Source organism: Laetiporus sulphureus, assembly GCF_001632365.1.
Source record: "Laetiporus sulphureus 93-53 unplaced genomic scaffold LAESUscaffold_31, whole genome shotgun sequence".
NCBI classification, from domain to species: domain Eukaryota; kingdom Fungi; phylum Basidiomycota; class Agaricomycetes; order Polyporales; family Laetiporaceae; genus Laetiporus; species Laetiporus sulphureus.
The window spans coordinates 220663-244167 of record NW_024468540.1 but is presented as its reverse complement, the minus strand read 5'-3'; the positions used below and the strand labels follow the sequence as shown (position 1 = coordinate 244167).

The following is a 23505-nucleotide window of genomic DNA, read 5'->3' as shown; positions in this document are numbered from 1 at the left end:
ACGAGGAGACGCCGTAGACAGGGTACACGCGCAGTTTATAGGAGCGTCAAGATAAGCGCTTGCGTATTTGGCAGTCCCTCGTGCGGCCGTAATCAGTCGCGGACAGTGAGTTCATGAACAGTAATGCTAGTGTCTACATATATCAACCAAAATAAGAAGTAAAGGGAAATGGTCTTCTGCCAAAAATACGGTGCAGGCGTGAAACTGATACAACAGCCACCATTTGGCCACCACCGTATGTGCAGCCATTTCGCAGTCATGTGACCGTGTCCCGTTCAACGCGGCGCATTTCATGCCATTGGCACTGTACGAAACTGCACATTCTTTCAAGTGCTTGAGATTTCGGGAGATCATGCTCACGAATAATGAGAAGCTTCAATTTTTCTAACCCGATGTTAGAGTAAAATTCACATCTTGGACGACGTCGATCTTACGACCCGGCGCTAACGGTACATACTATAAGGGTCTGCCGCGAGGTTGTTGAATCTACTCTTCGTCAGAGCAACATTGATCATGTTGTATTTTCCTATCGCTATGCATCAGCATGACTGCGTAAGTTCAACCGAGACACCTGCCAGTGCTTAGCTATCAGCCCTGACATATGGAGTCAAAGCACGGAAGCGAACAATCTAGCCATCACGACCAACACGTGTAGACGGGTCTGACATCGACTGCAAGAGCATGTTGGCAAATATTAACTACAGTAGACTATCTCATAATGCATAAGGTTGGTTCCCGGCTCAGGCTATGCATTATGAGATGATATGCATTACCAGATGTGTCACATTGTGTTACATAGTGTGACAGTTGTGACCTTTTACTGAGCAGTTGTCACGCCTGGTGCCTCGAAAAGGAGACTGATGTGAAACTCGATAAATACAGACAGATAAGGCAGTAATCCGAGTTCCTTGGTGACTCTGGGGTGTAATTTCTGAGTACTTTTGGACCCAGACATGGCAATTGCATTAGAAGCAAATGAGAATTTTGCTATGATAGATAGCTTTTGACACCATTTTCATGCACAAATCATCTAAAATAGGTCAAATTTCCAATCTGATAATGCATAAAATCCAAATTTGGTTATGCAATATGCGATATGAGATTTTATGCATAATTCCCTTGGGGACGAGCATGGTTCCCAGGTCAGGCCATGCATTATGAGATATTATGCATTATGAGATCATGCATTATGAGATAGTCTACTGTAGTAGTTCGGATGTTCGCCGCTGCTGAATATGACACCAGAAATATCGGGATGCCACGAAGCATTGTGACAATCATCTTGCGTGGATCTTGATCTAGCTTGATATGTTGATACCTTACAACCATTTCAATAGCAAAGCGCAGGCCTACCAGCCTGGAAATGTGAGAAGTGTTCATGGACTCGTGTGCCGTCGGAACTCCAGAGCGCCCGGCGCGTCCACTTGAGCGCTAAAGTTATATGGCCTTAAGATGTCCTCTTCCAAGTTCCTTCTGCGCGATTTCGCATTCCACTGCGCTCACGCAGATATGCAAATCCTACGTTGCAGGTATATTCGACACTGAAGATCTGCAGATCACATTAGCAGCACCACCGGCCATCCTGGGGGGGAAAGTTTGTCACTATGCGTCGATTTGACGTCAGTCCTTGGAGAATTGGAGACTGCACGCTATATATCCTCATAGGAAGGTAAAGCCGGTTTCTGTCACTTCACCTCTTTCCCAGAGATCGACAATGCTCGCCGCAACTCACCTCCGCCGTGCACTCTTGCAGACACGCACTCTGACCCGCGCGCTGACCACGACTGCGCCGCGTCTCGCCCCGAAAGCACAAGTATTCCCATTCGACTTTCTTCCCGCGAACTCGCTCGACACGAAGCCGCGCATCAAGGGCCTCACTGAGATCCGTGGTCCATACTATGCACCAGTGACGAAGACGTACCTCGACGAGCTCCTCAGCGACTGGGGCGACTATGTAGATGGGATCAAGTTTGCTGGTGGGGCCTTCTCATTGATGCCAGAAGAAAAATTGAGAAATTTGATTGAGACGGCACACAAACACAGTATGCCATCAATGGATGGCTGACGGTCACGGTTTAACTGCTGACTGTCCTCTGTGAACAGACTGCTATGTGAGCACTGGCGGATTCATCGAGCGCGTGCTCTCTGCCTCAGGCGGTAACAAAGACGTGATCTCCAAATATCTTACAGCATGCAAGAACATGGGGTGCATATTTTGCTCACTATAATGCACTGAACATGCGTCTCACTTCTTTCCGCTTTCAGCTTTGACGTGCTTGAGCTGTCCTCCGGCTTCTTGTCCATTCCTACTGAAGACTGGGCAGCATTGGTAGAATTCACCGCTGCCCACAGACTCAAGCCGAAGCCCGAGGTGGGCATCCAGTGGGGTGCCGGCGGCGATGCTACTGTCGAGGAGCTCGAATCCGCCGGAACACGCGACCCTAAGTGGCTCATCGACCGTGCTAACACCTTCCTCCAAGCCGGTGCTCATGTACGTACATCGACCACACTCATCACATGCCCGCTGAAGTCTATACCAGATGATCATGATTGAGAGTGAAGGCATCACCGAGAACGTCAAGGCGTGGCGAACGGACGTCATTTCTGCGGTGACCTCAGCGCTGCCCCGCGACAAGATCATGTTCGAGGCAGCCGAGCCGGATGTGTTTGCGTACCACATCCAGAATCAGGGTGCACGCGCGAACCTCTTCATCGACCACTCACAGATCGTGCAGCTGGCGTGTCTGCGCCGTGGCATCTGGGGCACGGGAAGCACGTTCTCAAGGGTAGTGACGTTCGAAGGCACGCAGGATTATGCGAAGGGGAAGTAAATGAGCAAGTGCTTTCCGATATGATTCCTACGCAGATTTTATGTAAGGTAGTCCACCTGTAATATATAGCGTTTTCCTGGAATCCTTGATCCCATCATGGACGCGATCGAGGTGTGAGCAAGCGCGCGCTTCGATGGTGTATACTCATTATCCGACTAGCTAACATGGGGTCTATGTTCCCTAGGGTCATGGAAGAGCCCAGCTCTTCCAGTGTCTCCCACCATCCCACGTAGACATTAACCCAGAGATGTCGCCGCCGACGCTCGCCATCGTCGCGGCAGGTGCCATGGGCTCCGCCGTCGCCCGCCGCTTCACCTCCGCCGGCTGCACCGTCCTCACGAACCTCGACGGACGTTCCCCCGCAACGCGCGCTCGTGCGTCCGCCGCCGGGATGCAGGACGTCCCCATGCGCGAGCTCGCTGCGCGTGCCGAGTGGATCCTGAGCATCCTCCCGCCGAGCGAGGCTATGGGGTTCGCGGAGAGCTATCTCGACGCGCACGCGGACATCGGATACTCGCCTGACGGCCACGATCTGAATTTTGCGGATTGCAATGCGGTGAGCCCGGAGACGGTCAAGAAGATTGCGGCGATGTTCAAGAAGAGCCCGGTCGGGTTCGTGGACGCGGGGATCATTGGCGGGCCGCCGAAGGACGGATATGATCCTGTATTTTATGCTTCTGCAGACGATGCGGGCCCTTTGAACGCCTTTTCTGGCCTGCAGAAGTGGGGGCTTAATGTGTCCTTGCTGAAAGGCGAGGGGGCAGGTGTCGGAGATGCGAGCGCACTGAAGATGTCGTATGCAGTAAGTACCTCAACCATCCTGCATTCACTCAAGCTAACAAACTTGCTCGCACTTAGGGCATAACCAAGGGCATCACAGGTCTGTGTACAACGATGATCCTAGGTGAGTTCACTGCATCGTTGCGTGACCAATCTTCTTCATTAATATCACCATAGCCGCCCACTCCTCCTCTCCCGCCACCGCACAGGCCCTCCTCCGCGAACTAGGCGCCTCGCAACCAATGATACTCCAGCGCATCACGCGCACTGTCCCAGATATGCTTCCGAAGGCATATCGCTGGGTCGGGGAAATGGAAGAGATTTCGTCATTCGTAGGCGGAGGAGCGGGCCAGATCCACCAGGGCATGGCAAGAATCTACGAGAGAGTGGAGCGATCGTTGAAGGAGGAGGAGGAAGGTAAGGGTGGAAATGACGTGAAGGCCTTGCGCGACTTCGTGGAGGAGGCAAAGAAGCTGCTTGAAGAGAAGAAGTAAACCGCAATCGGAAGTGGCGTAAAGCTCCAGTGCGATTCACACTTAGCAACCCAAGTCTATGCAAAATCCCGTCAGATTGATGTATTCACATCTCGAGGACATTCGAAGCTGGACACGACCACCGCATATTCATTTCCGGGGTATACTGCCCTCGCTTCAGGCTCTCATATGCGGTGGGCACGGGCACGAGCACAGCAGAGGAGGTTCCGATTAGGTTTCAATCGAGTTACTTTTGAATCTGGGCATCTCGAAGGATTGATTACCATCTAGTTATGGTGCAACACATTACATTGTGTTTGGTTACTGTATAAAACTGTGAACTGGCTTCCCAGGTACAAGATGCCTGTTCAATGTGGAAAATGTCCTGGAGGCGACGGATTCGCGTCAGAGTCAAAACAGATTTGTTGGGCATAGTATTCCACCACATGTCTGCGCTATGGGACGGTCATCGACAGAATACTTATTTGCGCAATAAGGAGTTACATTCAAATTGATCCAGAGTCGTTACGGGACGTTACAGGTCATTCGTGGCCTTGCCCATCTCTGACTGCTCTCAATTCGGATACAACCCCTCCAACAGTTTCACCACCTGCGGATACGTCGGATCGTCCATGTTGCCCACAGCGAGCTCCGCAATTGTAGGCACGTCGGCCCTGGGGACCTTGTATTCCTCCAGGTTAGATTGCAGTCCCAGATTCTTCACGAGCCTACGTATGCCTATTCAGTATTATTCCGATGCCCGGTTGTCTGAGGGACGCACCCATCTATGAGCCCCGAGAGCTTGAGCACGTCGCCGTCCAGCGAGCCTGTGGACTGCTCGCGGAGGTGGAAGAGGGTGCCGGAGAGCCACTCTTTGTCTTCCTGGGAGGCAATCTGAGCTTTCAGCGCAACTGTAGGTGCGAGAGTCAGGCACTGTAAAACGAAACCCAGAAGGGTCAGCGATTGTCATATGAAGAATGATTCTAGCACGTACAGATGTAATCCCGTGAGGGATGCTGTACGTCGCGCCCAACTTGTGCCCAAGAGCATGAGACAAGCCGAGAGCACTACAATCACCTGTTGAATCTCAACTCGTAGTTTCAATCATAAGCTATGCACCTGTACTTCTCCAATCTTAGAGGCCAGAGACTCATCCACGACGCGATCTGGAGCTTCTGCCTGACGTCAATCGCCTGCGGATTCGCTTTTGACTCGGGAAGATATTTGAAAAGATCAGCGAGGGCGGCGTAGCATAGATGCTTGACTGGCGGCGGGACGAGCGGTCTGTAGAGATTCTCTGATAAAGTGGAAATAAGGTTCAATAGTTGCTTATAGTTGGTGTCGAAACAAAACGCACCAACTGCGTGGTCTACCGCACGCATTCCGGTAGATAGCCTGGAAGGAAGATTAAATAGCATCACTTTGATATATCTGGGCTCTCACAGCGAGCTTACCAGAGACGTTCAGGCGTTGCGAGCGTCAGCTCAGCATCAAGGATGATCCCCGCTGGAGCCAGCTGCGGATTGCTCACGGCGACTTTCTTACCCTCCTCGCTGATATAACCTGCTCCCACCTGCTCATTGGACATGAGTATTCTGTACCTGCTCATCGACGATATGACTGACAGTATACTCCGCTGCACTGAGCGTTGTCGGAACCGCGATCTGCTTGAGGAAGTCTCCGCCGGACTTCTGCTGGTGGAAGTAGATAATCGCCTTCGCTGCATCGATTGGAGAGCCGCCTCCGACAGAGACGATGATGTCTGCCCCCGCGTCCTCGAACGCTTTCAGCCCCTTGCGAATACCCGCGACTGGCGCGTGCTGTCCTATCTCGTGGAAGGTGCCGCCATACGCTTTGCGTTCCTTGAGAATGGCTTCCACCTTCTTGACAACGTCCGTCTGGAAGATCGGCGTAAATTAGTACAGCGCTGATGGTGATCAGGTCGGCACCCACCTTTTCGTACAGACTTCTCCCTGTCACGATCAGCGCTTTGGCCCCTCCGAGAACGTCCAACAGCTTAGGCAACGCAGTCTTGAGTGAACCTGGTCCATAGTAGACGCCCTTCAACGTCTCCGTCCAGGCGTATGAACCCTGCAGCGAGGAAGATTCGTACTCGGTGCTGTCGACACTGGACATGTTGCCGATGATGCTCGGAAAGGCGGTTGAAGATATTCCTGGACAAAGGCGAACAGCAACTGTCTCTTATATCGGCGCTCCCCTCTGGCTATTTCTAAGAGCGTTGACCGAAATGTAGCAATTGCTGACACGAACGACGTCATGTGCCCCTTGGAGAGCTGTGAGCCGTCCGCGATGATTGCAATGCGAGCATGTTCTTTTTGGAGGAGGCACGGCAATTTTTTTTCATCTTTCAGACTTGTATTATAACCAGAGACGCGGAGGAGTGAAAAATGAAGGCCCTAACGATAATACGCGCAAGCGGCAGCCGTGATAATTAGACAGCACGTGACCGTGTCGTGATTCCACGCACTGGCAGCGGGCGCCTCCGAGACGCGCAGACTCTTCCGCAACAACCTCCTTATTCCCGATGCAAATCTGTCTCAGTAGAATGAAAAAAAAAAGCATACAAAAAGACATCTCAGCGTAATGGACTGGATTGGTGCAGTAACAAAAGAGACCACGTCTACGGTGTTCGATGCTTCCTCCTAGCAACCGTCTCCCTTGATCCCAAAGTGCAAGCCATTGATCAGGTACCATTCTCGAATGTGCCTGATCTGATCCGTAAAAAGGACGGATGACTCGCGTTCAGAAATCCGGAGAGCTGACGGGCAATGCTCGCCGCTCTAGCCGGGGAGCCAGGGCGTGCCGTAGCGCCAGTCCATCTATAAAACATACGCGGACTTGTCTCAAGAGCCCGCCCGGCACCGCCATAAACTCAATATCAGCAACCAGACGCTCGTTTCTCTCCTTGCCCCTCTTTGAACACAATCGCTTCTGCATCTATCGCAAACAACGCGCGCAATGGCTCCAGGAGACAGTCGTGCCAATACTGGACTCACCTTCTTCGGAATGGTGGGTGGCGTTATGGCCGCTTTGAAGCTGAAGGAAAAGTGGAACGAATGTGAGTAGTCGACCTCTGAATATTACCGTTCTTGCGCTGATGTTGCTTTCTGTAGACAGACGTATTCCTGACGAGGAAGATGCCTTGGGCCCACTTGCCTTGCATAGTCCCATCGATGAGGACGGGATGCATACTTTGGATACAACTATCCCCTCCGTCAGGTTGAAGAGGAGGAAGGCGGACTGCTGCGTGTGCTGCGGGATGCAGTTCGTCTTTGACACATCTGCATCGCTTCTTTACTGATAGTGGCGCAGGTGCGGCCTTTTCTGGAAGGCCTTCGGAATTGTGTGCCTCCTACTGGTAGGCTGGCAGACCATCAAGTTCGTCGTCTGGATGGTGACCGTAAGTGTATCCACCGAATGCGTCAAGTCCTGTGACCGAGTGTCTCGCTCCGCAGCCCTCCCCGACCGGCCTCGAGACCATGCCAAAGTTCAGCGCCTCGCTGGGCTGTTCCGACGCTCCTCACTTGTATGGCGATTCAAAGACCACATTCTCAGTCCCAATAAATGTTGATGCTTTGGACCACATCGTTGACATCAACGGCGGCGCGGTCGGTACTCTGACAATCGCCGAAGGCGCACCAGGCGCAACCGAGATCAAATACGAGATGACGCTCCGCTCGAGCGACGCGTCCTATCTCGACCTGGTCACCCTCAGCTACTCAACGCCTTCCGAGGTCGAGGACCCGATGACCCAGAGCCGCATGAGCCTCGTGACGCCCATCTATGGTGAAGCTGCCGGCGCATGTATGCGCTACGATATGACCGTATACGTGCCACCAAGCATCGCGTCACTCAGCGTCACCACCCGCGGCTCGGGCGCCACGCAGCTGAAGTTTGACGACGACTCGAACTTCGATCTGGGCAGTCTTTACGTGAAGACGTACGGCCTGGATGAGCGCAACATGATCCTCCCGCATAAGGGCGTGCACGCCGGCCTGCTGACGCTCGAGATGGAGCGCGGCTGGCTCGTTGGGGACGTCGCGATCGTGGACAAGACGGTGCTCACGACACAGCGCGGGGACGCCACGCTGAACACACACGTCTACCCTGCGCCCTCGTCAGAGGAGCCGCCTGCGGTTGCCCAGCTGCAGACCACAACGGGATCGGGGCGCTCGGACATTTTCTACGTGAACCACCCTGGCCATGCTCACCGCCAGATCTCGAGCATTCACCGCTCCTCGCGGAACGGCGATTTGTACCTCACCTACAAGGAAGCAGAATGCAACGGGACCGTCGACCTCACCGCGCAGTCGTTCTCCGCGACGGGTCTGCAAGGATCGGTTCGTCATGGAGGAGATGAGTTGCCATGGGTTGGGAGCAAGGACGGCGCGGACAAGATCGTGGCCGAGTCTCCCCACGGGTGGGTCGGGATCTATTTCTAAACTGGGTCTTCATGTCTATGTGAGTGGGAAGTGCACCCGTTAGAGTTGAGCTGCGGTTCATCTAGTGCAGATGTGCTATCACACCGGACTCTATGGGACTCATAGTATCTGTATCGTGGTTCACGCTCATTTGTATTCATGGTCATCATTATATCATTCGTGCGAGCTAATATACAGTGCAACTTTTGTCCATCCTCATGAAGCGCCGATTCCACCACGTCGATGCGGCATCGGGCTCCAAGCTCTTTGGTCAGCGGTTTTCTTGTCTACAACTCCCTTTGGCGGTGCCGAAGGATCTGACTCATTCTGACCCACGACGGTCAATATATGTGTGATCACAAGCCGAATACAACGATGGCAGGAAGAACTTCGGATTCTCGCTTAGAGAGAAGAGTGGAAACAGGTATGATCTACTTGATTCGCGCCCCGGACACTCATTGACTATGACTGTGAACTCTCATCAACGGCTTCAGACCCCTTCGAGAACGTCTACACGTGTGGTAGCATCTGGATCTCTACGTCCATCGACCGCGATGCAAAGTAATGCGCGATGTTCGCCGTTTACAAATTGAGTCTTGGTAAGCGATTCTTATCTTTTCGCGCATCGTGGCCATGCTCAGTTGATACTGGTAGGCAAGGACATGGCAGATGTCTGGCCCACAAGCTGATCTGAGTGCCCTTCGGTGATGTTGGCTAGATGACTGTGAAGCGCTGCCAGGCCATACGATAGTTGTCTCTGATGCATCAGTGCACAGATCAGACATTGTGTCCACCTGTCTGATCCTTTGATTCGAAGAATGATAACAAAGCGCTCGCAATGTGCATGCCGTTTATAAGTACAAGGGTACCAGCAATTCCCCTAGCTCCCGTCTCTCACATATCCGGACTACGGCTGCCCACTACTTTGGACCTCGAGTTTCAGATAAATTCAATATCTAACTGTCAATCCATACCATGGCTGCCCTGAGGTCGCGAGAAGTGGCTGCATGGTGAGTCTCCCGAGCATAGCACAATGAACGTGTTCCGCTAATAAATGTCTCTGCCAGAAGAGAAAGAAGGCGATATATCGCGCAATGAGGCGACCGCCGAGGATCTCGCGGACGAGACCCTCAGACCGAAGAGAAAGAAAGCGGCCTCCCGCGCCTGTTGTGGGATACGGTAAGCTTGTTTATACGCTATTGACCTCCAGGCACTCATTATGGATTCAGATGTGCATTGATTGGGAAAACCATCGCCATTGTTTGTCTGCTCGGCGTTGGTCTGTTGGTCGTGAAGTATGGGTTGAATCCAGTCAAAATACTGCTGGGGATCATCAATGGCTGTACCTATCTGATATTCTGGGTGATGATGCGTGTGTGGAACTTGCAGCTTTGGTCTATGATCGTAAGGTCATTGTTTCTCGTATGCGCATCCTGCAGCTAAATTTTGCGCTTCCAGCACTACCCCACTGGTCTGGAGAACATGCCAGAGTACAGTGCCTCTCTTGGATGTACGAATGCCTCCCGAGTATTCAGCGATGTCAAAACGACATTTGCGGTGCCAACCGCGCCTGTGGAGGCTGTACATTCACTTGACATCGCAGGCAGTGCTGTTGGCACTCTCACGATCGCGCAAGGCCTCCCGGACGCTTCCGACATCAAATACGAGACATTCGTCCATTCCAGCGATCCTACCCTCCTCGACCTCATCGCATTCACCCAAGCTCCTTTGCCCGACCGTGTCGATCCTCTTCACGAAACCCGCGTAATTGTAGAGACGCCAGCATTTGACATATTCACAGGCGCCTGTGTGCGCTACGATATGACCGTGTACATCCCCTCGAGCGTCTCTTCGCTTGATATCCGAGCTCATGGCAACGGAGCCCTGCAACTGAAGTTCGACGAGCGGTCAAACTTCGAAGTGGATGCGCTGTCAGTGACAATTGAAATGCCGGACTCGCGGAACTTGATCATGCCTCACAAGGGCGTACGTGCCGACATCATGACCATCGGTATGGCAAGCGGATGGCTCGTGGGGGACGTTACGATCGTCAATGAGACGCGGCTTGGCAGGGAAGATGGGAACATGACACTGAATGCGCACATCTATCCCGCTCCATCCCACGAGGACCCACCTGCGCCCGCTAATCTAGACACCACCACGGGCTCGGGACCAAGCTCATACATATTCTACATGGCCGACGCTGGCCATTCCCGTCGTCCGATCCACAGCGTTCATCGTTCGCTTGGCGAGGACATGCTTTGGCTGGTGTATCCGCAGGTAACTGTCAACGGCACTGTGAACATCACCGCGAGCAATTACCCAGGAGGACGGCTGGAGCACCATGACCCTGATGGTCCGGACAGTATTGTGTCTCAGTCCGACGGTCCCATTGTTTTCTTCGCTCATTCTTTCTAGACGTGCGTGTTCGTAAATATCACAGCAGCTATGCAGATCACGTTCAATATGAAGGAAACTCGTGCAATGGATGAAAGGTTGCAAACTTGGAAGGAAGATGGGGAGACGATTGAGCGAGAATGCTATGTATATATTTGATTTATGAGCAGCACTGTCAATGATCATTATGATCTTCGCCACAATCAAAATATTGTGGTCGCTGTAACGCGGCGCCGCATTTTGACATCGGCTCAGGGAGCTACTGTTGTTGATATCGAGCACTGCCTATAGTAAAAATCAAATATAACACTCAGTTGCCATCCTATGCACTCACAGCTCTGTGGTTTTGTCAAGAACGGTTTCAAGTTGCCGCTCCACTACGGCCTCACGTCAACTCTGGGCAGTGAGAGGCGGTGAAGCCGTTGAGGATATCTTTACGAATATCATAGTCAATGATGTAACTCTGTTGTTGATGGCAACGGCTGGCGTACGACCTTGATGAAACGAAATCTTATGCTAGCGTGACGCTCATGTAGCGCCTCGAGAAACTGCCGGGCGTGGAAATTAGTCTTACGCTAGCAGACTGCGACGAGAGCGAAAATGTTAAACATGGCTACCAGCGCGTGTTACTCCCTTTTATTTCCTTATCCAATAGTTAGCCTGGTTTCATGCGCAGTTCCACGTTGAAAAGGTTCAACGACGACCGTTCGGTGACTCGGACGCGAGTCGTTCCGCCTTTGCTTTACACGAGGTCATGTGACCGCGTCCGAATCACCTGGGCCGCAAGGAGCCCAGTAAGTCCGTTCGTCTTATTTCCTCGTACATCCGCCCATCGCGTTCATTACACCGCTTTGGGAAGCACATTTTCTCACACACTAGTCATGCGACCGGTCTCTTTCGGATCCAATCCGTTGTCAGACAAAGTAAATTGGCGGGCAGTGCTACATCTGATGCCGTGATGGAATCAGTTATTACCGACAGATCGATGGGGTGAGGCTGGTCGGGAGACATGCAAGCGACGGCGGAGCCGACCATGACTCAGTCTACCATCGTGCGAAATGCTCAGCGTGCTGATATTAAGACCTCGCTATCAAAGGACACTGCTTCTCCAGCATACTACTACCATCACGGACTCCCTCTGCTTCAAACTTCCTAGTGAACGCGATCTGGCGGTTGGCTATCTTTGCTTGCTTGATAATCACATAGTACCATGTCGTCCTTGAGATTGAGAGAATCATGGAGCCAAGGTGAGTCTCGCTGGCAATCAAAGCATAAATACGGTTGCTGAGCGATTGATGCTACGACAGAAAAGGAACCGGGTGCGACATACGCTGAGGTTGTGGTCGAGGACATGGAAGATGTTATTGTCAGGCCAAGAAGAAAGAACACGTCCGGCGGTTGTTGCGGGAGAAGGTGAGTTCGATCATGTACTGCATCATGCTGGTAGATATATTTGTGGTGCAGATGTGGATTCTTGATGAAAGTCTTTGGGGTCGTTTGTCTGCTCGGCGCCGTCATTCTATTCGCGAAGTCTGGTCTAGAACCTTTCAAAGTTCTGTTTTACATCGCTATGATCTGCTTCAAGGCCGCGTTATGGGTTTCGAAAGCGTCGTACAAAGCCGCTCGGTGGTATATGACGGTAAGCGGTCTAATGCAGTGGTCTTGACGTCTTATGAACGATGATCTCTGTCTTATGCAGCGTGCCCCCAATACCGTACCAGAGGGCATGCCGGAGTACAGTACCGCTCTGGGCTGCTCCAACGTGTCGCGCGTCTACAAAGACTCGCAGACGACGTTCACAATCCAGACGGAAGGCGTCTTTGGCCATCTCATCGATATCGAAGGCAGTGCTGTCGGTACCCTCACGATTGCAAATGCTGTTCCTGACTCCACCGAAATCAAATACGAGGCGACACTCCGCTCCAACGACCTGTCTCTCCTCGATCTCGTCACCTTCAACGATCCCAGTCTTTCTGATAGCATTGAAGATCTAGCCACACGGAGCCGGATGCTGCTGAGGACACCAGTGTTTGACAACTCGACCGGCTCGTGCATGCGCTACGACATGACCGCGTACATCCCTTCGAACGTCTCTTCCCTCGATATTCGGGTTCGAGGGGGCGGGGCCATGCAGCTCAAATTCGACGAGGAATCGAACTTTACGATGGGCGCGCTGTCTGTGAACATCAACACGACAGACGAGCGGAATCTGGTTCTTCCACACAAGGGCGTACATGCTGATGTCATGGATATCGACATGGCCCTTGGATGGCTAGTAGGAGATATAGCTATTCTCAACGAGACGAAGCTCGGTACAGAGGAAGGGAATATGACGATGTTCTTGCACGTCTATCCCGCAGCATCCTACGAGGACCCGCCTGCTCCCGCCAAACTGAATACCTCGTCCGGCACAGAAAAGAGCTCCACCTTCTTCTATATGAATGACACGAGCCATTCGCGTCGCGCAATTCACAGCACCCACCGTTCTCACGGGCCCCTACTATTGATATATGGGGACGTGAAGATCAACGGCACTGTGAACATCACCGCAGGCCTCCGATTTGCGATTGGATCGGAAGAAAATATGGATGGACCCGATCGCTTGGTGGCCCAGTCAGATGGTCTTGTCTTTGCCACGTATTAGTTAACTTTCGGTATTGCAGTATGTCATGTTGTGCAAGCTTGCGAGCGTTCCAAGACACCCAGTTGACATTCGTCTTGTAAATAATATTGATACTATGTGTACGTGGTTATGAGGATGTCTTTCAAGTAACTATGTACTGCAATAAATCCCAAGAGTTCTTGATGGTAAGAATGTCGATGAAGCTCGGCGGCATTTCACTGCAACTTCAGTTGCAGCTGCCCTCAATTGCCATTGACTTCAAGGCTTTGCGTTACGCAGACGCGGTCACATGACCTGTGACAAGCGCGACTCTAATCACGCAGTTGCGCTACGTCCACCGTGTATCGAAATCTTCCCCATCCGGTCATGGCTGAATGTGCTCTCAGGTTTTCCTCCTCGATAACCACAGATCTCGGAGAATATAAGCTCATGGAACTACCTTCTGAGGTATATAAGCTCATGGAGTGTGTTGATGGAGGCGGCTCCAGGTAGGCAGCACGTCGAACGCGAATTGGCGTCTTCCACACTGAGATCAGTTTGTCAGTAAAGGGAAACACAGACGAGGATGCCGTGCTCTGCACCTCAGATAAGACGTATGCTATTCGTTCCGTGGTTCTATCAAACTCTGTACTCGTGACCACTCCTGGTCTGGATAAGGATGGCAAGGTCACTGTGGAGATACGCGATCAATTGAACGAAGTTTTAGAACTTGTTCCATCTGTCCCTCGACTCCACAAGTTGGACAGTTTGCTCAAACGTCGAGTGTACGACGAGAACGATGAGGAGGATGAGGAGGACGCGGAGACGAGTGGTTACGACAGTAACAACGGGCAGGTGAGTAAGGAGCTTGAAATGATTGTACCAACTTCTAATGATAGATTAATGACAGAAATTGTCCTACGATGAGGCTAAAGAGACTCTTCAGACGAGCGACCTTGAATTGGCTGAAGGACTCAAGAAGAGACGTGTTTTGATTCTCCAGGGCAAGCGCTCCCTCACGACTAAAGCTATTTTTGAGTGATGACCTCTTTGTGCAGGAGATCTCCGTCCCGTAGCACCATCATACCTTAAAACAGTACTTGAACTTCTCCTGACCCATCTCGTATCATTGGCACAACCACATGCAGCTGCGTCATTGGAACAGCTCTCGTCTGCCCTGGAATACGAATACGATATCCGAAAGGATGTTTGCACGCAAGTTGTATCTTGGTTTGGAGACATCGAGGATGGAAAGTGGAAGATGGACGTCCAGGCCGTTGTTAAGGAGATTGGACTAGGAATTTTACGACCGTTCCGAGTCAGTGCTCAAGTAGCTGCTCCTACACAACCGTCTTACTATCATGCCCAGGATGAGCCGATTTCGCGAAGCGAGTTCTTGACAAAGTGGGGCAAGGCAGTCGGCGACACGTTCGAGGCCTCCATCTCGCTCGACCTACTCTCGGTGAACGCATCACTCAACACGCATCACGTCGTACATCACTAATCCCCATCCACAGGGAAACTATCTATCGAGTATGGACATGCTGAAGAACGTTCCCGTGATGATGCTCACATATTTCCCCTCCTCTGAACTCCCCGTCGATCCCGCAGCGCGCTTCATCGATCTCTTCCTTACTCGCTCGCGATGGAAAGCAAACGAGATCGCGCCCTTCCTCACAGACATAGTGGTGGACTCGAAGGAACGAGACAAGCTCCTACTTCAGTTCGCTAGGGCAGTGACAGATGCGGATGGTGTATGGTACACAGCGCGAGCAAAGTACAACGGGTAGAATGCGCCAGCTCCGGTGGTGCACAACTTTTACAGATGGTATGATACGAGCGAGGTAACGGGTGATTTTGAAAAATTGTTGCTCAGAAAAGAATGCGAACATACGGACTCTTTATCGGCAAAAGGGCATCCAAAAGGGTACTTTACGCGAAGAGCGCTACCATTGTGCAGCCTTGCCCTTCGGACGTTTGGCCGAGCTGTGATGATCCTCGTCAACATCCATATGATCCTTTCTCTTCTTCTTCTTGCTCTTTTTGTGCACATCCTCTGCATCGGTGCGTTCAACAAGCTCTTGAACGAACTCCCACAAGGCCCGGATAATGTCACTGCGCGACCGGACATCCGCATAGCGATTTCGGATGTGCGTGCGCATGTTGTACAGTTCCTGTGCGCGAACACGATCTGCGGACTTGCTTTCCCCGAGATCGCGCAGCGCGAAAAGAAGAACACCTGCGATGGCCCTGTTCAGCCATCGCTAGCTTAGGTTCGGAATAAGACCCACCGATGAAGACGAATTCAATTGGTGCCACTCTCTTGTGAATGTTCTTGAATGCGTGGTTGTAGTCCGGTGAATCGGCCAGGTACCAGAATTTGGTCAGCACGTTTCCGATCGCTGTCTTGAACGCTGGAGAGGGCGCTTCTGCACGCGACACCCATTGCTCCATTTTCTGTGCAGTCGGAGTGGAGTGCTCCGGATAGTTATCACAGCAGTAGACAAGCTGTGCAAGGCTCTGGAAGTCTCGCCCTCTTTTCATGTCTACGTCGATCTTGGTCGTCAGGCCGTCATCGTTACTTATAAATTGCGCGTCGAGATCAGATATCCAGTCTGCCCAGGGAGACGCGATGGCTTGCAGTTTCTCTGCATCGACGATATCAGCACGAGAACGACAAGAAAAGCATCATCCCAGATGGCGCACCAGCTGCTGTGAGAGGCATTCCCAGCTGCACTCGTTGGAAGATGTCGCGCTCGAAGCCTCGCGGTAGGTTCTTGTACTCCACTGTCGAAATCTCAGTAACTGTGTCAACCATTCTGATCGAGCGACGCACCGCATGTTATCTGCTTCGACGCAAAATCCCGTTTCCACTGTTCTGGCACCTCGAATCGTGATCCTTTTTGAGATTCGGCACGAGTGTACCACCAGCTTTTCTTCGTTATAGGATCCTTATCTGGTGTTTGCGTCAACAAATCGCGATTGTTGCACCAAGACAAGCCACATACAGGGAATCTTAAAACAGTGATATGAGAGTTAGCATTCTGATTTCTTTACACCAGACGGAACAAAGCCTGTTCTCTTTGAAATCCTCCTTCCTTCAACAGCCACGCCTTATAGGATTTACATTAACGGGTAAAAGGATACTCTTATAACAATCGTTATAACGAAAACCCTCGCAGCCGAAGTGTGTACGCCTCGAGGCGAAGTATGAGGAGTGGCTCACCTGCCCATCAAAGAATTTCTGAATCGATGTCAACCTTTGCTTCCCATCTACGCATCTCCTGACTTGTTCTCCATCTTCGATTACCACCGCGAACACTACTGGAGGAACATAAAAATTGCGATAGATTGAGTCAAGAAGTTTCATCTGCTTGGGTTCGGTCCAGACAATATCTTAGGAGACGGCAACGCCTTTAGGATACTGCGCTCGGGGAGACTTGTGTGACATACCGCGCTGGTAAGGTGGCGCAAGGTCAATCACTCCTTCGTGAATCAAGGCTACACGAAAGTCAATCAGGCTACTTCATAATGACATTCAATAAAACTTACTGTGCAGTTGCTGCGTTGAATATAGACGAGCCTCCGGGGGATCCAGGCGGTCTCCGATGTGAAACAGGTTCTCATCAGTATCATCATCGATGTCTGAAATCAGCTCATCGTAGTCTTTGTGCTGCTCCATGGTTGGTTAAGCAGAGAGTAGGGAACCCTGAATGCCAGTGGCATGTTGGTTCATATAAGTTGCTATCTAAAATAATTAAATAAGTTGTTGCCGCGTAATTAACCCAATCCGGCCGGCTGGGTAAGCGTCCGACGTCTACGCTACCGGTTTCTTAGTAGCGGTTCTCTGCGGGTCAGGCTCTGCTCATCATCAGTGCCGAGCTGGAGAGTAATACGCTCAGATGAACTCTTCTGCTGAACTAGATTCATTTAATTCCTCTGCTCTGGAGGAAGTCATTCCGAATGAGCCACCACCACCTTCGCATGCCAGCCCAGTGGTCGCATTCATCATCGGACTTGCCATCATTCTCCTAGCGTCCATACTCAACGCTGCTGGCCTCAATTTGACGAAACTGGATCATGTGGGTGCTCATAGCAGGCATCATATCACTGACCTTACGACCGAGACTCGAACAGGTCCGCACCAGCGCAATGCCTAAAGCTCAGCGGAGAAGGGACTGGTTACGGCCACTTTGGTTACTGGGCATGCTGCTGTACATGTGAGAGATACCGCTCGCTAATCTGGCCTTCCAGTAACCGTCATTCATTGCAGTCTGTCACAGCTCATAGGCAGTACTCTTGCGCTCGAGTACATGCGGGCAGGTTCGTGATACTGCTGGACGTACTGTGTAGGTTATGGACTGAACTCTTGCAGAATACGTCGCTCCCCTTGGATCTACGTCGCTCATCTTCAATTTCCTATTCGCCAAGTTCCTCGTGGACACACCAGTGACGACCTATGACATCTACGTTCGTCTCTTTGTCTTGCCATCGCAGAGGACCGTTGATTCATCATCTCACAGGGTACTATCATTGTCATATTCGGCGTAGTTGGGATCGTAGCCTTTGGCTCTATCAACAGTGGCTTAGGCACAGAGACAAACGCACAACATCTCACATTTCTGTGGACCCGTGGAAACTGGCTGGCATTCTTCTTCTTCATGGCCTTCGCGCTCATCCTGCTCTTCTTCTTCGTCTCACAATTGGAGCAGGTTTTGAACGCTAGAGGAGACCTGACGGCAGCGCCATTTTCCGGCATGGGCGCGCGGCGGGAAACTCTGCCCTCTGTCGGCATCATGGGAACAGTCGTTGCTACGTTGGATGCTGTGATGATATGGCTGAAGGAGAAGCTTGAGTTATGGACCGCCTCACAAGATGACAAGAGGTTGGCGTGGACGCTGGGTATTGGATGGGCGTGCTGCGGTGGCGGCTTGGCCGGTGGCTGTTTGGTATTTGCTAAGGCTGCGTAAGTTCCATGTCATGCAGAATAGGAGGCAACAGCTCATCGCTGTATAGGGTCAAGCTGATAACAAGCACTGTGTCTCACGAGAATACTGGCAACCAGTTCGGACAAGCATCAAGCATATTTACCTTTATTCTTCTTGCCGTGACAGCTGTGTCGCAAATTGTCTGTCTTAACCGTGGTCTCAAAGTATATGATTCAACGTTGGTTGTGCCGGTTTTCTATGGCGTCTACACAGGCACTGGGTACGCTCATTCCCTATTAAACATGTGGAGCCTACGTTGATGTGTTTCTCAGCTTCCTCGACTCATTGGTCAGTAGGCTATTCATCCTTTGGCACGTGTTGCTGATTTCCTTCCCTGCAGATATTCAACAACGAGGTGGACGCGTACCAGTCATGGACTCTCTTCCTTATCTTCGTGTCTATGATCACCCTTGTCTCAGGTGTCGTGCTACTCACATACAAGAAGCCTGAGAAGAAGCCGTTACACTCAGAAAATCCGAGTACCATGGCGTTGCCACGGATAGGAACGGGCAGGAAGGGCAATGGTGAAGGAGATGACGAACAGGAGGCTCTTCATGACATCGAGGAAGGAGATGGGGAAGCCGACATGATGTGGCAGATCGGCGATGCCGAGGAAGCCGAGGACGAGGAAGATGGCCCGCGCTCACGAAGCCCGTTGCCGGTACGGCGCAGGGTCAGTAGTACCAAGCCAAAGGTCGGGGGCGATGGCGAGGAGGAGCACATGCTACCAGATAGAGAGGAGGGCGAGGAGGGGCATCGTGAATCAACATCCTCCGACGCCACCCTCGCGCGGCCGGACAGCGCGCCCGCATACACTGACGAATTCGGCACTTGGGAGCACGGCAAAGCGCAATCATGATATTACGAAGCACTACAGGACTCTGGGAAGGTTTGATGCTGTATTTATGAGTACAATCATACCCATTAATTCTATAGGCAACTAATGGCATATATCACTCGTTGGACACAGAATCCGCTCCTTAACGCTCAACTTTGACGTTAGAATGCTCCTGCTCGAGGGCCGAGGCTGCGCTATGCAACCGTCATCTTGCAACTTTCATACGCGGGGAACACCAACCTGTGCTACTTGAAGCAAGCTATCGTACTGCAATAGAACGTACCTTAAGGTCCGTGTGAAGACAGCCAACACCAGGGGCACTAGGACGTACCCAGCGTTTGGAAAAGTCAGCAATACACCATTCAGACCACATTGAGTGCCACATGGAGCGCAAATGGCTTTCGCCACGGGTGGGGTGGCACTATCATCTCTGTGATATCACTCGGGGTCGCCCTAAACTCAACGCCCTGCTGCGAGCCACAATGTCGGGTGCAAGTCTCCTCCTGAAGTATCAGTCACGCTGCGGTGCCCATACATTGACTTCGCTGGGCGCTGATTGTGGCGGCAGCTAGCCGTGCAAATATAGCCTCAATTGCACCTCAGTAGCCTCTGCCACACCGACACTGGCTTATCAGATGGTCTGATATTCCCATCCTCAGTCAAAGTCACCTTAGTAATTTGCTTCCAGCATTCCCTGACCGACAGACATTGCAGCATATTTCATACCACTGTGAATGCCGTACTTCTTGTCTCCTGCTTACGAGGCCCAAACGGGAACCCGGTGGCGGAAAGACCGATGCAATTACAATATTCACCGCCCATAGGTGAGTCATGAATGTAATATAATGGATTGAGGACTAATGTCATTCAGAAGGAGACACACATTTCTGGTCGCACGGACCGACGGCATGTGAGAGCAGTTAAAATGAAAGCTACGTCTCAGACGAGGGAGGCTCAGATCAGATGCCACTGTCTCTTGCATCTATCCATCGCACAGAAGGTACGCATGCGCCTACGTGCTTACAGAATCTCGTACGTTCAAGCACCGCCCATTCACGCAATGTCCCCGTAAGAACGTTTCACGAAGGGCTCTGATGTCGATCTCGCTGCCTCTGATCGCATAGATAGCTGGCATGCTCCCTGGGATGCTGAATATCCATAGCGAACCTGCTTCCGCGGAACAGGACCGCAGTTCGAACCTAATACAATGGTGGATGGCACATATGATGGCGTCGGTATGCCGACCTGCCCCCAGGAATCAGAATGGCAAGATGGTGACGGTCTCCGCGAACGCGACTAGTGTCCCTCCGATCAGCGGCTGTATGAAGGGCTTTCTCGCCTGGAGATTCATGAATGCTCGTCATTGATATAATTCCTCGCGCCGTCTGTGGACACGGATGTACTTCCGGTCGCCATTATGAATGGGTACCATAACCGGGTTGAGCCCATGGTAACTCACTTTCAAGTATTAGGATAGCCTCGCAGCAGAGTATATTGTGTCTGCACTATGTGCAATATAGTCTTACCGTCATTAACATGCATGCACACGCTTGAAATCCTTCAAGCAGTGATTATAATTCTGTGGCCTAGGCGCTTAGACAAGATTGCAGCGCTCGTGTCCTATGATGTTATCGGCATTGAGCATGGGCTAATCCTTGGCCTTGTCCACTTCCATCCCTGCTCTCTCTGGGTTTGTTCTACTTCTACTTTTTCGCGGCCTGTCTGCGCTGATTGTTCAAATGGAACATTTACTCTCTGTGTTGCAGCAGAAACTGAGCGACCACCCCGATAGTGTATCTCTGCAGGAAGCAATCTCGCATCTAACGCAGGTCGACAACGGAAAGGACGCGTATCGTTCTAGCAATTGGGAAATTATCCAGAATGACTTCGGCAAGTTGTCTGCTGGAGGATTGTGGGAAGTAACTCCAGAGAACGAGGAAATGTTGGAGGATGTACGGAAGACATTGATGGCAGACAGATCTCGTGCTTCAAGCATTTCTAACAAGCAGTCCTCCCCAGCAGGATCGAATAAAAGAGAATATGAACCTCGCCGGGACATCTCCGTAGTGATGCCACCGCCGCTGTCCACCCCATTACTTCCCGTATCCTTGATGAATCCGACTGTTCTCCCTATTGAACTCGTAGAAGTCCTCAACCACACCTACTTCCTTCACTTACTTGTGCTCAAGCCGGAGAGTGTACTGCCTCCTGGAAAGTCTCTCCTATCTGTCATGTCCCGACCGCATATCGAGCCTCACCACGAAGGAGAGCTACCGAGTCTGAAGGAGCGCGTTGAGAGCCTCGTGCACAAGGCGTTCTGGGACGAGGTGCGCAGTAATCTCCTGTTCTTCATCAGGGTCTTGAAGCTTGCCGAATAGGCGTACGAGTCTCTATCTACGCCCACGCCTGCTATCCAGCTGCCGCGTCTGAAGAAGCTGTATGAAGATCTGTATGCTGCGCTAAAGCCCCTACTGCCGGCCCACCATCCCCTCCTGGTCACGCTTTCCTCGCCGCTATCACCGACATCCTCTCCCCTCCGCACCGCTGTTACGCACCTCCGCGAGGTACTCGTATGCCTGCGTGAACGCTGCGCGCCTGCCCGGGATAGCGATATTGACGCACTGATCCGCGCTATAGACGATCTGTCTTCCGTAGCGCCGGCCACGGACATCGCGAGGCTGGTTGTGGATACTGTGCGATCGATTCTCAAGGTAGCGGAGACGATGAAGGACGATCTGTCCCAGTTCGTATTGGGCACAATGGGCGAACAGCAGCTTAGAGCTGTCATTACCACTCAGGCGAAGGAGCGAGAAAGGGAACTGACTCTCCAGCTGTGGAAGCCAGCACGTGTGGAGCAGCTCTGGCGAGAGTGGTTGCAGGGGACCGAGGTACCTGACGGAGTCCCAACGGACCATAGTGCCCGCCACCGATGGGTTCATTGTCTGATGCAGGCGATTGGATCGACAATTCCTGTCTCGTGCCCACTCCCTACAGTAACGATCTCAGATGATTCACCCCCAGAGATAGAGCTAGCTCCTCCTCACGGAAACGTGCTCCCGCCTCCTTTCTTCTTTATATGTCCAGCATTGCTATACGTGCAGAATTACCTGCAAGCGCTCGTCATCGCCGCGTCTCTACGTTCCTTAGTGCGCTTGCCGTCAACGCCCACACTAACGGCTTCGGCACAGTCGAATGGCCTCGATGCAGCTGGAGGAAGCTTTATGGAGCGTACTTGGGCGCTGTTGAAGGCGGAGGTCGATGAGGAGTCCGGATCGGGCGAGACGAAGATTATCAACCTCTCCGACGAGGTCCTTCGAGTGCGCCGGCAGTTGCTCCGCGCGGGAGAAACTCTGGATGCCGAGGAGGAGGCGAAGCTGCGTGCAGCGGTGGATCGCACGTTGCAGCCTCACGACCCCGTGTTCCTGCTGCTGCAGAAACGACTCCTCCAGGCAGTAGCAGTTCGTTTGGCTCTCCCTTTTGAAACGGAGTCGCCCGCTGCTTATGGTCCGCACCTACCTGAGAAGTTACAGGCGGGACGCGAACGTCCAGGAAAGAGACCGAGGCTCATGATGGAACTCGAGCACGAGGAGGGAACACAGCTATTGAATGATAAGGTCAAGGAACCCATGTTGGCTGTGAAAGGCTTCGATGATGAAGTACTCGTCAAAGCCGTAGGGGAATCGTTAGTGAGGCTCAGGTCTTGCGTGAATTGGGTCGAGTTGGTCTGGGGAGACTTGACTGGAGGAGGCGACCTCAAAGAATCGGGAAACAAATGATCGATTAGAACCGCCGTCCCGATATCAATAGATCACATGTATCATATCATTTCCAGCCTACTACATGCCGTCGATGTAGCCTTCGGACAACTTGTAGCTATTAATTCTGCATTGAAGAGCTCTGTAATGTCAATCTTCGTGTACCAATCTTCAAAACTTGATAATAACGAGCTTAAGCTTGCGTCTTGGAAAGCGCGTCCCGATGTTTCCCCAAATCACGGCGGGCCTCTTATTTGAGGATTTTTTCGATGATCTTCCGATGTTGTTTGAAATCAATGGTGAAGATCAGGATGCTATTTAAGGTACACCACATGTCCCATGAGCTCAGTGGCAGTTCGTAAGAACACGCTGCGGTGGGCTGAGACGCGAGCTAAGGCA

At 51.9% G+C, this 23505-nt stretch overlaps 10 protein-coding genes across 10 annotated transcripts; 8 read left to right on the top strand and 2 right to left on the bottom strand.

Annotated features, from left to right (window-relative positions):
- The first annotated feature begins 1690 nt into the window (after positions 1 to 1690).
- On the top strand, positions 1691 to 2927 carry LAESUDRAFT_703317 (2R-phospho-3-sulfolactate synthase). The gene is made up of 4 exons (XM_040906519.1): positions 1691 to 2042; positions 2104 to 2206; positions 2266 to 2491; positions 2541 to 2927. The coding sequence occupies exons 1-4, from the start codon at positions 1715 to 1717 to the stop codon at positions 2829 to 2831; spliced, it is 948 nt and encodes a 315-aa protein (XP_040762388.1). The 5' UTR covers positions 1691 to 1714; the 3' UTR covers positions 2832 to 2927.
- Positions 2928 to 3078: 151 nt separating this feature from the next.
- On the top strand, positions 3079 to 4105 carry LAESUDRAFT_657518 (6-phosphogluconate dehydrogenase C-terminal domain-like protein; the record flags this gene model as incomplete). Its single annotated transcript, XM_040904693.1, has 3 exons — positions 3079 to 3633; positions 3690 to 3735; positions 3789 to 4105. The coding sequence occupies 3 exons, from the start codon at positions 3079 to 3081 to the stop codon at positions 4103 to 4105; spliced, it is 918 nt and encodes a 305-aa protein (XP_040762387.1).
- Positions 4106 to 4658: 553 nt separating this feature from the next.
- LAESUDRAFT_760932 (alcohol dehydrogenase IV) lies at positions 4659 to 6220 on the bottom strand (the record flags this gene model as incomplete). The annotated part of the gene is made up of 8 exons (XM_040912830.1): positions 4659 to 4812; positions 4866 to 5017; positions 5079 to 5151; positions 5204 to 5381; positions 5442 to 5479; positions 5539 to 5657; positions 5710 to 5982; positions 6038 to 6220. The coding sequence occupies 8 exons, from the start codon at positions 6218 to 6220 to the stop codon at positions 4659 to 4661; spliced, it is 1170 nt and encodes a 389-aa protein (XP_040762386.1).
- A 389-nt stretch (positions 6221 to 6609) lies between these two features.
- Positions 6610 to 8824, top strand: LAESUDRAFT_682490 (uncharacterized protein). Its single transcript, XM_040905793.1, has 4 exons — positions 6610 to 7163; positions 7219 to 7369; positions 7418 to 7505; positions 7561 to 8824. Exons 1-4 carry the CDS (start codon positions 7064 to 7066, stop codon positions 8545 to 8547), a joined length of 1326 nt encoding a protein of 441 aa, XP_040762385.1. The 5' UTR covers positions 6610 to 7063; the 3' UTR covers positions 8548 to 8824.
- A 975-nt stretch (positions 8825 to 9799) lies between these two features.
- LAESUDRAFT_727823 (uncharacterized protein) lies at positions 9800 to 11096 on the top strand. Its single transcript, XM_040909300.1, has 2 exons — positions 9800 to 9930; positions 9985 to 11096. The coding sequence occupies exons 1-2, from the start codon at positions 9892 to 9894 to the stop codon at positions 10942 to 10944; spliced, it is 999 nt and encodes a 332-aa protein (XP_040762384.1). The 5' UTR covers positions 9800 to 9891; the 3' UTR covers positions 10945 to 11096.
- A 717-nt stretch (positions 11097 to 11813) lies between these two features.
- Positions 11814 to 13731, top strand: LAESUDRAFT_727822 (uncharacterized protein). The gene is made up of 4 exons (XM_040909299.1): positions 11814 to 12170; positions 12231 to 12336; positions 12388 to 12562; positions 12623 to 13731. The coding sequence occupies exons 1-4, from the start codon at positions 12134 to 12136 to the stop codon at positions 13565 to 13567; spliced, it is 1263 nt and encodes a 420-aa protein (XP_040762383.1). The 5' UTR covers positions 11814 to 12133; the 3' UTR covers positions 13568 to 13731.
- A 181-nt stretch (positions 13732 to 13912) lies between these two features.
- On the top strand, positions 13913 to 15315 carry LAESUDRAFT_703307 (uncharacterized protein; the record flags this gene model as incomplete). Its single annotated transcript, XM_040906518.1, has 6 exons — positions 13913 to 14034; positions 14083 to 14380; positions 14436 to 14511; positions 14584 to 14843; positions 14895 to 14987; positions 15043 to 15315. 6 exons carry the CDS (start codon positions 13913 to 13915, stop codon positions 15313 to 15315), a joined length of 1122 nt encoding a protein of 373 aa, XP_040762382.1.
- Positions 15316 to 15471: 156 nt separating this feature from the next.
- LAESUDRAFT_657375 (uncharacterized protein) lies at positions 15472 to 17207 on the bottom strand (the record flags this gene model as incomplete). The annotated part of the gene is made up of 7 exons (XM_040904680.1): positions 15472 to 15764; positions 15817 to 16173; positions 16232 to 16312; positions 16362 to 16481; positions 16721 to 16921; positions 16979 to 17026; positions 17078 to 17207. The coding sequence occupies 7 exons, from the start codon at positions 17205 to 17207 to the stop codon at positions 15472 to 15474; spliced, it is 1230 nt and encodes a 409-aa protein (XP_040762381.1).
- A 220-nt stretch (positions 17208 to 17427) lies between these two features.
- LAESUDRAFT_760927 (uncharacterized protein) lies at positions 17428 to 19372 on the top strand (the record flags this gene model as incomplete). Its single annotated transcript, XM_040912829.1, has 8 exons — positions 17428 to 17607; positions 17663 to 17745; positions 17799 to 17848; positions 17901 to 17995; positions 18049 to 18491; positions 18542 to 18733; positions 18786 to 18801; positions 18854 to 19372. The coding sequence occupies 8 exons, from the start codon at positions 17428 to 17430 to the stop codon at positions 19370 to 19372; spliced, it is 1578 nt and encodes a 525-aa protein (XP_040762380.1).
- Positions 19373 to 20974: 1602 nt separating this feature from the next.
- On the top strand, positions 20975 to 23324 carry LAESUDRAFT_727819 (uncharacterized protein). The gene is made up of 2 exons (XM_040909298.1): positions 20975 to 21678; positions 21730 to 23324. The coding sequence occupies exons 1-2, from the start codon at positions 21091 to 21093 to the stop codon at positions 23125 to 23127; spliced, it is 1986 nt and encodes a 661-aa protein (XP_040762379.1). The 5' UTR covers positions 20975 to 21090; the 3' UTR covers positions 23128 to 23324.
- Positions 23325 to 23505: the final 181 nt, after the last annotated feature.

What these genes read in the sequence shown, in the direction of transcription:
- LAESUDRAFT_703317 (XM_040906519.1), top strand. Translation starts at nt 1,715, where the DNA reads ATGCTCGCCGCAACTCACCTCCGCCGTGCACTCTTGCAGACACGCACT. An exon ending in TGAGACGGCACACAAACACA is followed by an intron (nt 2,043 to 2,103) that starts GTATGCCATCAA and finishes CTCTGTGAACAG; the next exon opens with ACTGCTATGTGAGCACTGGC. An exon ending in TCCTCCAAGCCGGTGCTCAT is followed by an intron (nt 2,492 to 2,540) that starts GTACGTACATCG and finishes AGTCTATACCAG; the next exon opens with ATGATCATGATTGAGAGTGA.
- LAESUDRAFT_682490 (XM_040905793.1), top strand. Translation starts at nt 7,064, where the DNA reads ATGGCTCCAGGAGACAGTCGTGCCAATACTGGACTCACCTTCTTCGGA. An exon ending in GAAGGAAAAGTGGAACGAAT is followed by an intron (nt 7,164 to 7,218) that starts GTGAGTAGTCGA and finishes TGCTTTCTGTAG; the next exon opens with ACAGACGTATTCCTGACGAG. An exon ending in TCGTCGTCTGGATGGTGACC is followed by an intron (nt 7,506 to 7,560) that starts GTAAGTGTATCC and finishes CTCGCTCCGCAG; the next exon opens with CCCTCCCCGACCGGCCTCGA.
- LAESUDRAFT_727823 (XM_040909300.1), top strand. Translation starts at nt 9,892, where the DNA reads ATGATGCGTGTGTGGAACTTGCAGCTTTGGTCTATGATC. An exon ending in TGCAGCTTTGGTCTATGATC is followed by an intron (nt 9,931 to 9,984) that starts GTAAGGTCATTG and finishes TTGCGCTTCCAG; the next exon opens with CACTACCCCACTGGTCTGGA.
- LAESUDRAFT_727822 (XM_040909299.1), top strand. Translation starts at nt 12,134, where the DNA reads ATGTCGTCCTTGAGATTGAGAGAATCATGGAGCCAAG. An exon ending in GAGAGAATCATGGAGCCAAG is followed by an intron (nt 12,171 to 12,230) that starts GTGAGTCTCGCT and finishes ATGCTACGACAG; the next exon opens with AAAAGGAACCGGGTGCGACA. An exon ending in CCGCTCGGTGGTATATGACG is followed by an intron (nt 12,563 to 12,622) that starts GTAAGCGGTCTA and finishes TGTCTTATGCAG; the next exon opens with CGTGCCCCCAATACCGTACC.
- LAESUDRAFT_727819 (XM_040909298.1), top strand. Translation starts at nt 21,091, where the DNA reads ATGGAACATTTACTCTCTGTGTTGCAGCAGAAACTGAGCGACCACCCC. An exon ending in ACAAGGCGTTCTGGGACGAG is followed by an intron (nt 21,679 to 21,729) that starts GTGCGCAGTAAT and finishes CTTGCCGAATAG; the next exon opens with GCGTACGAGTCTCTATCTAC.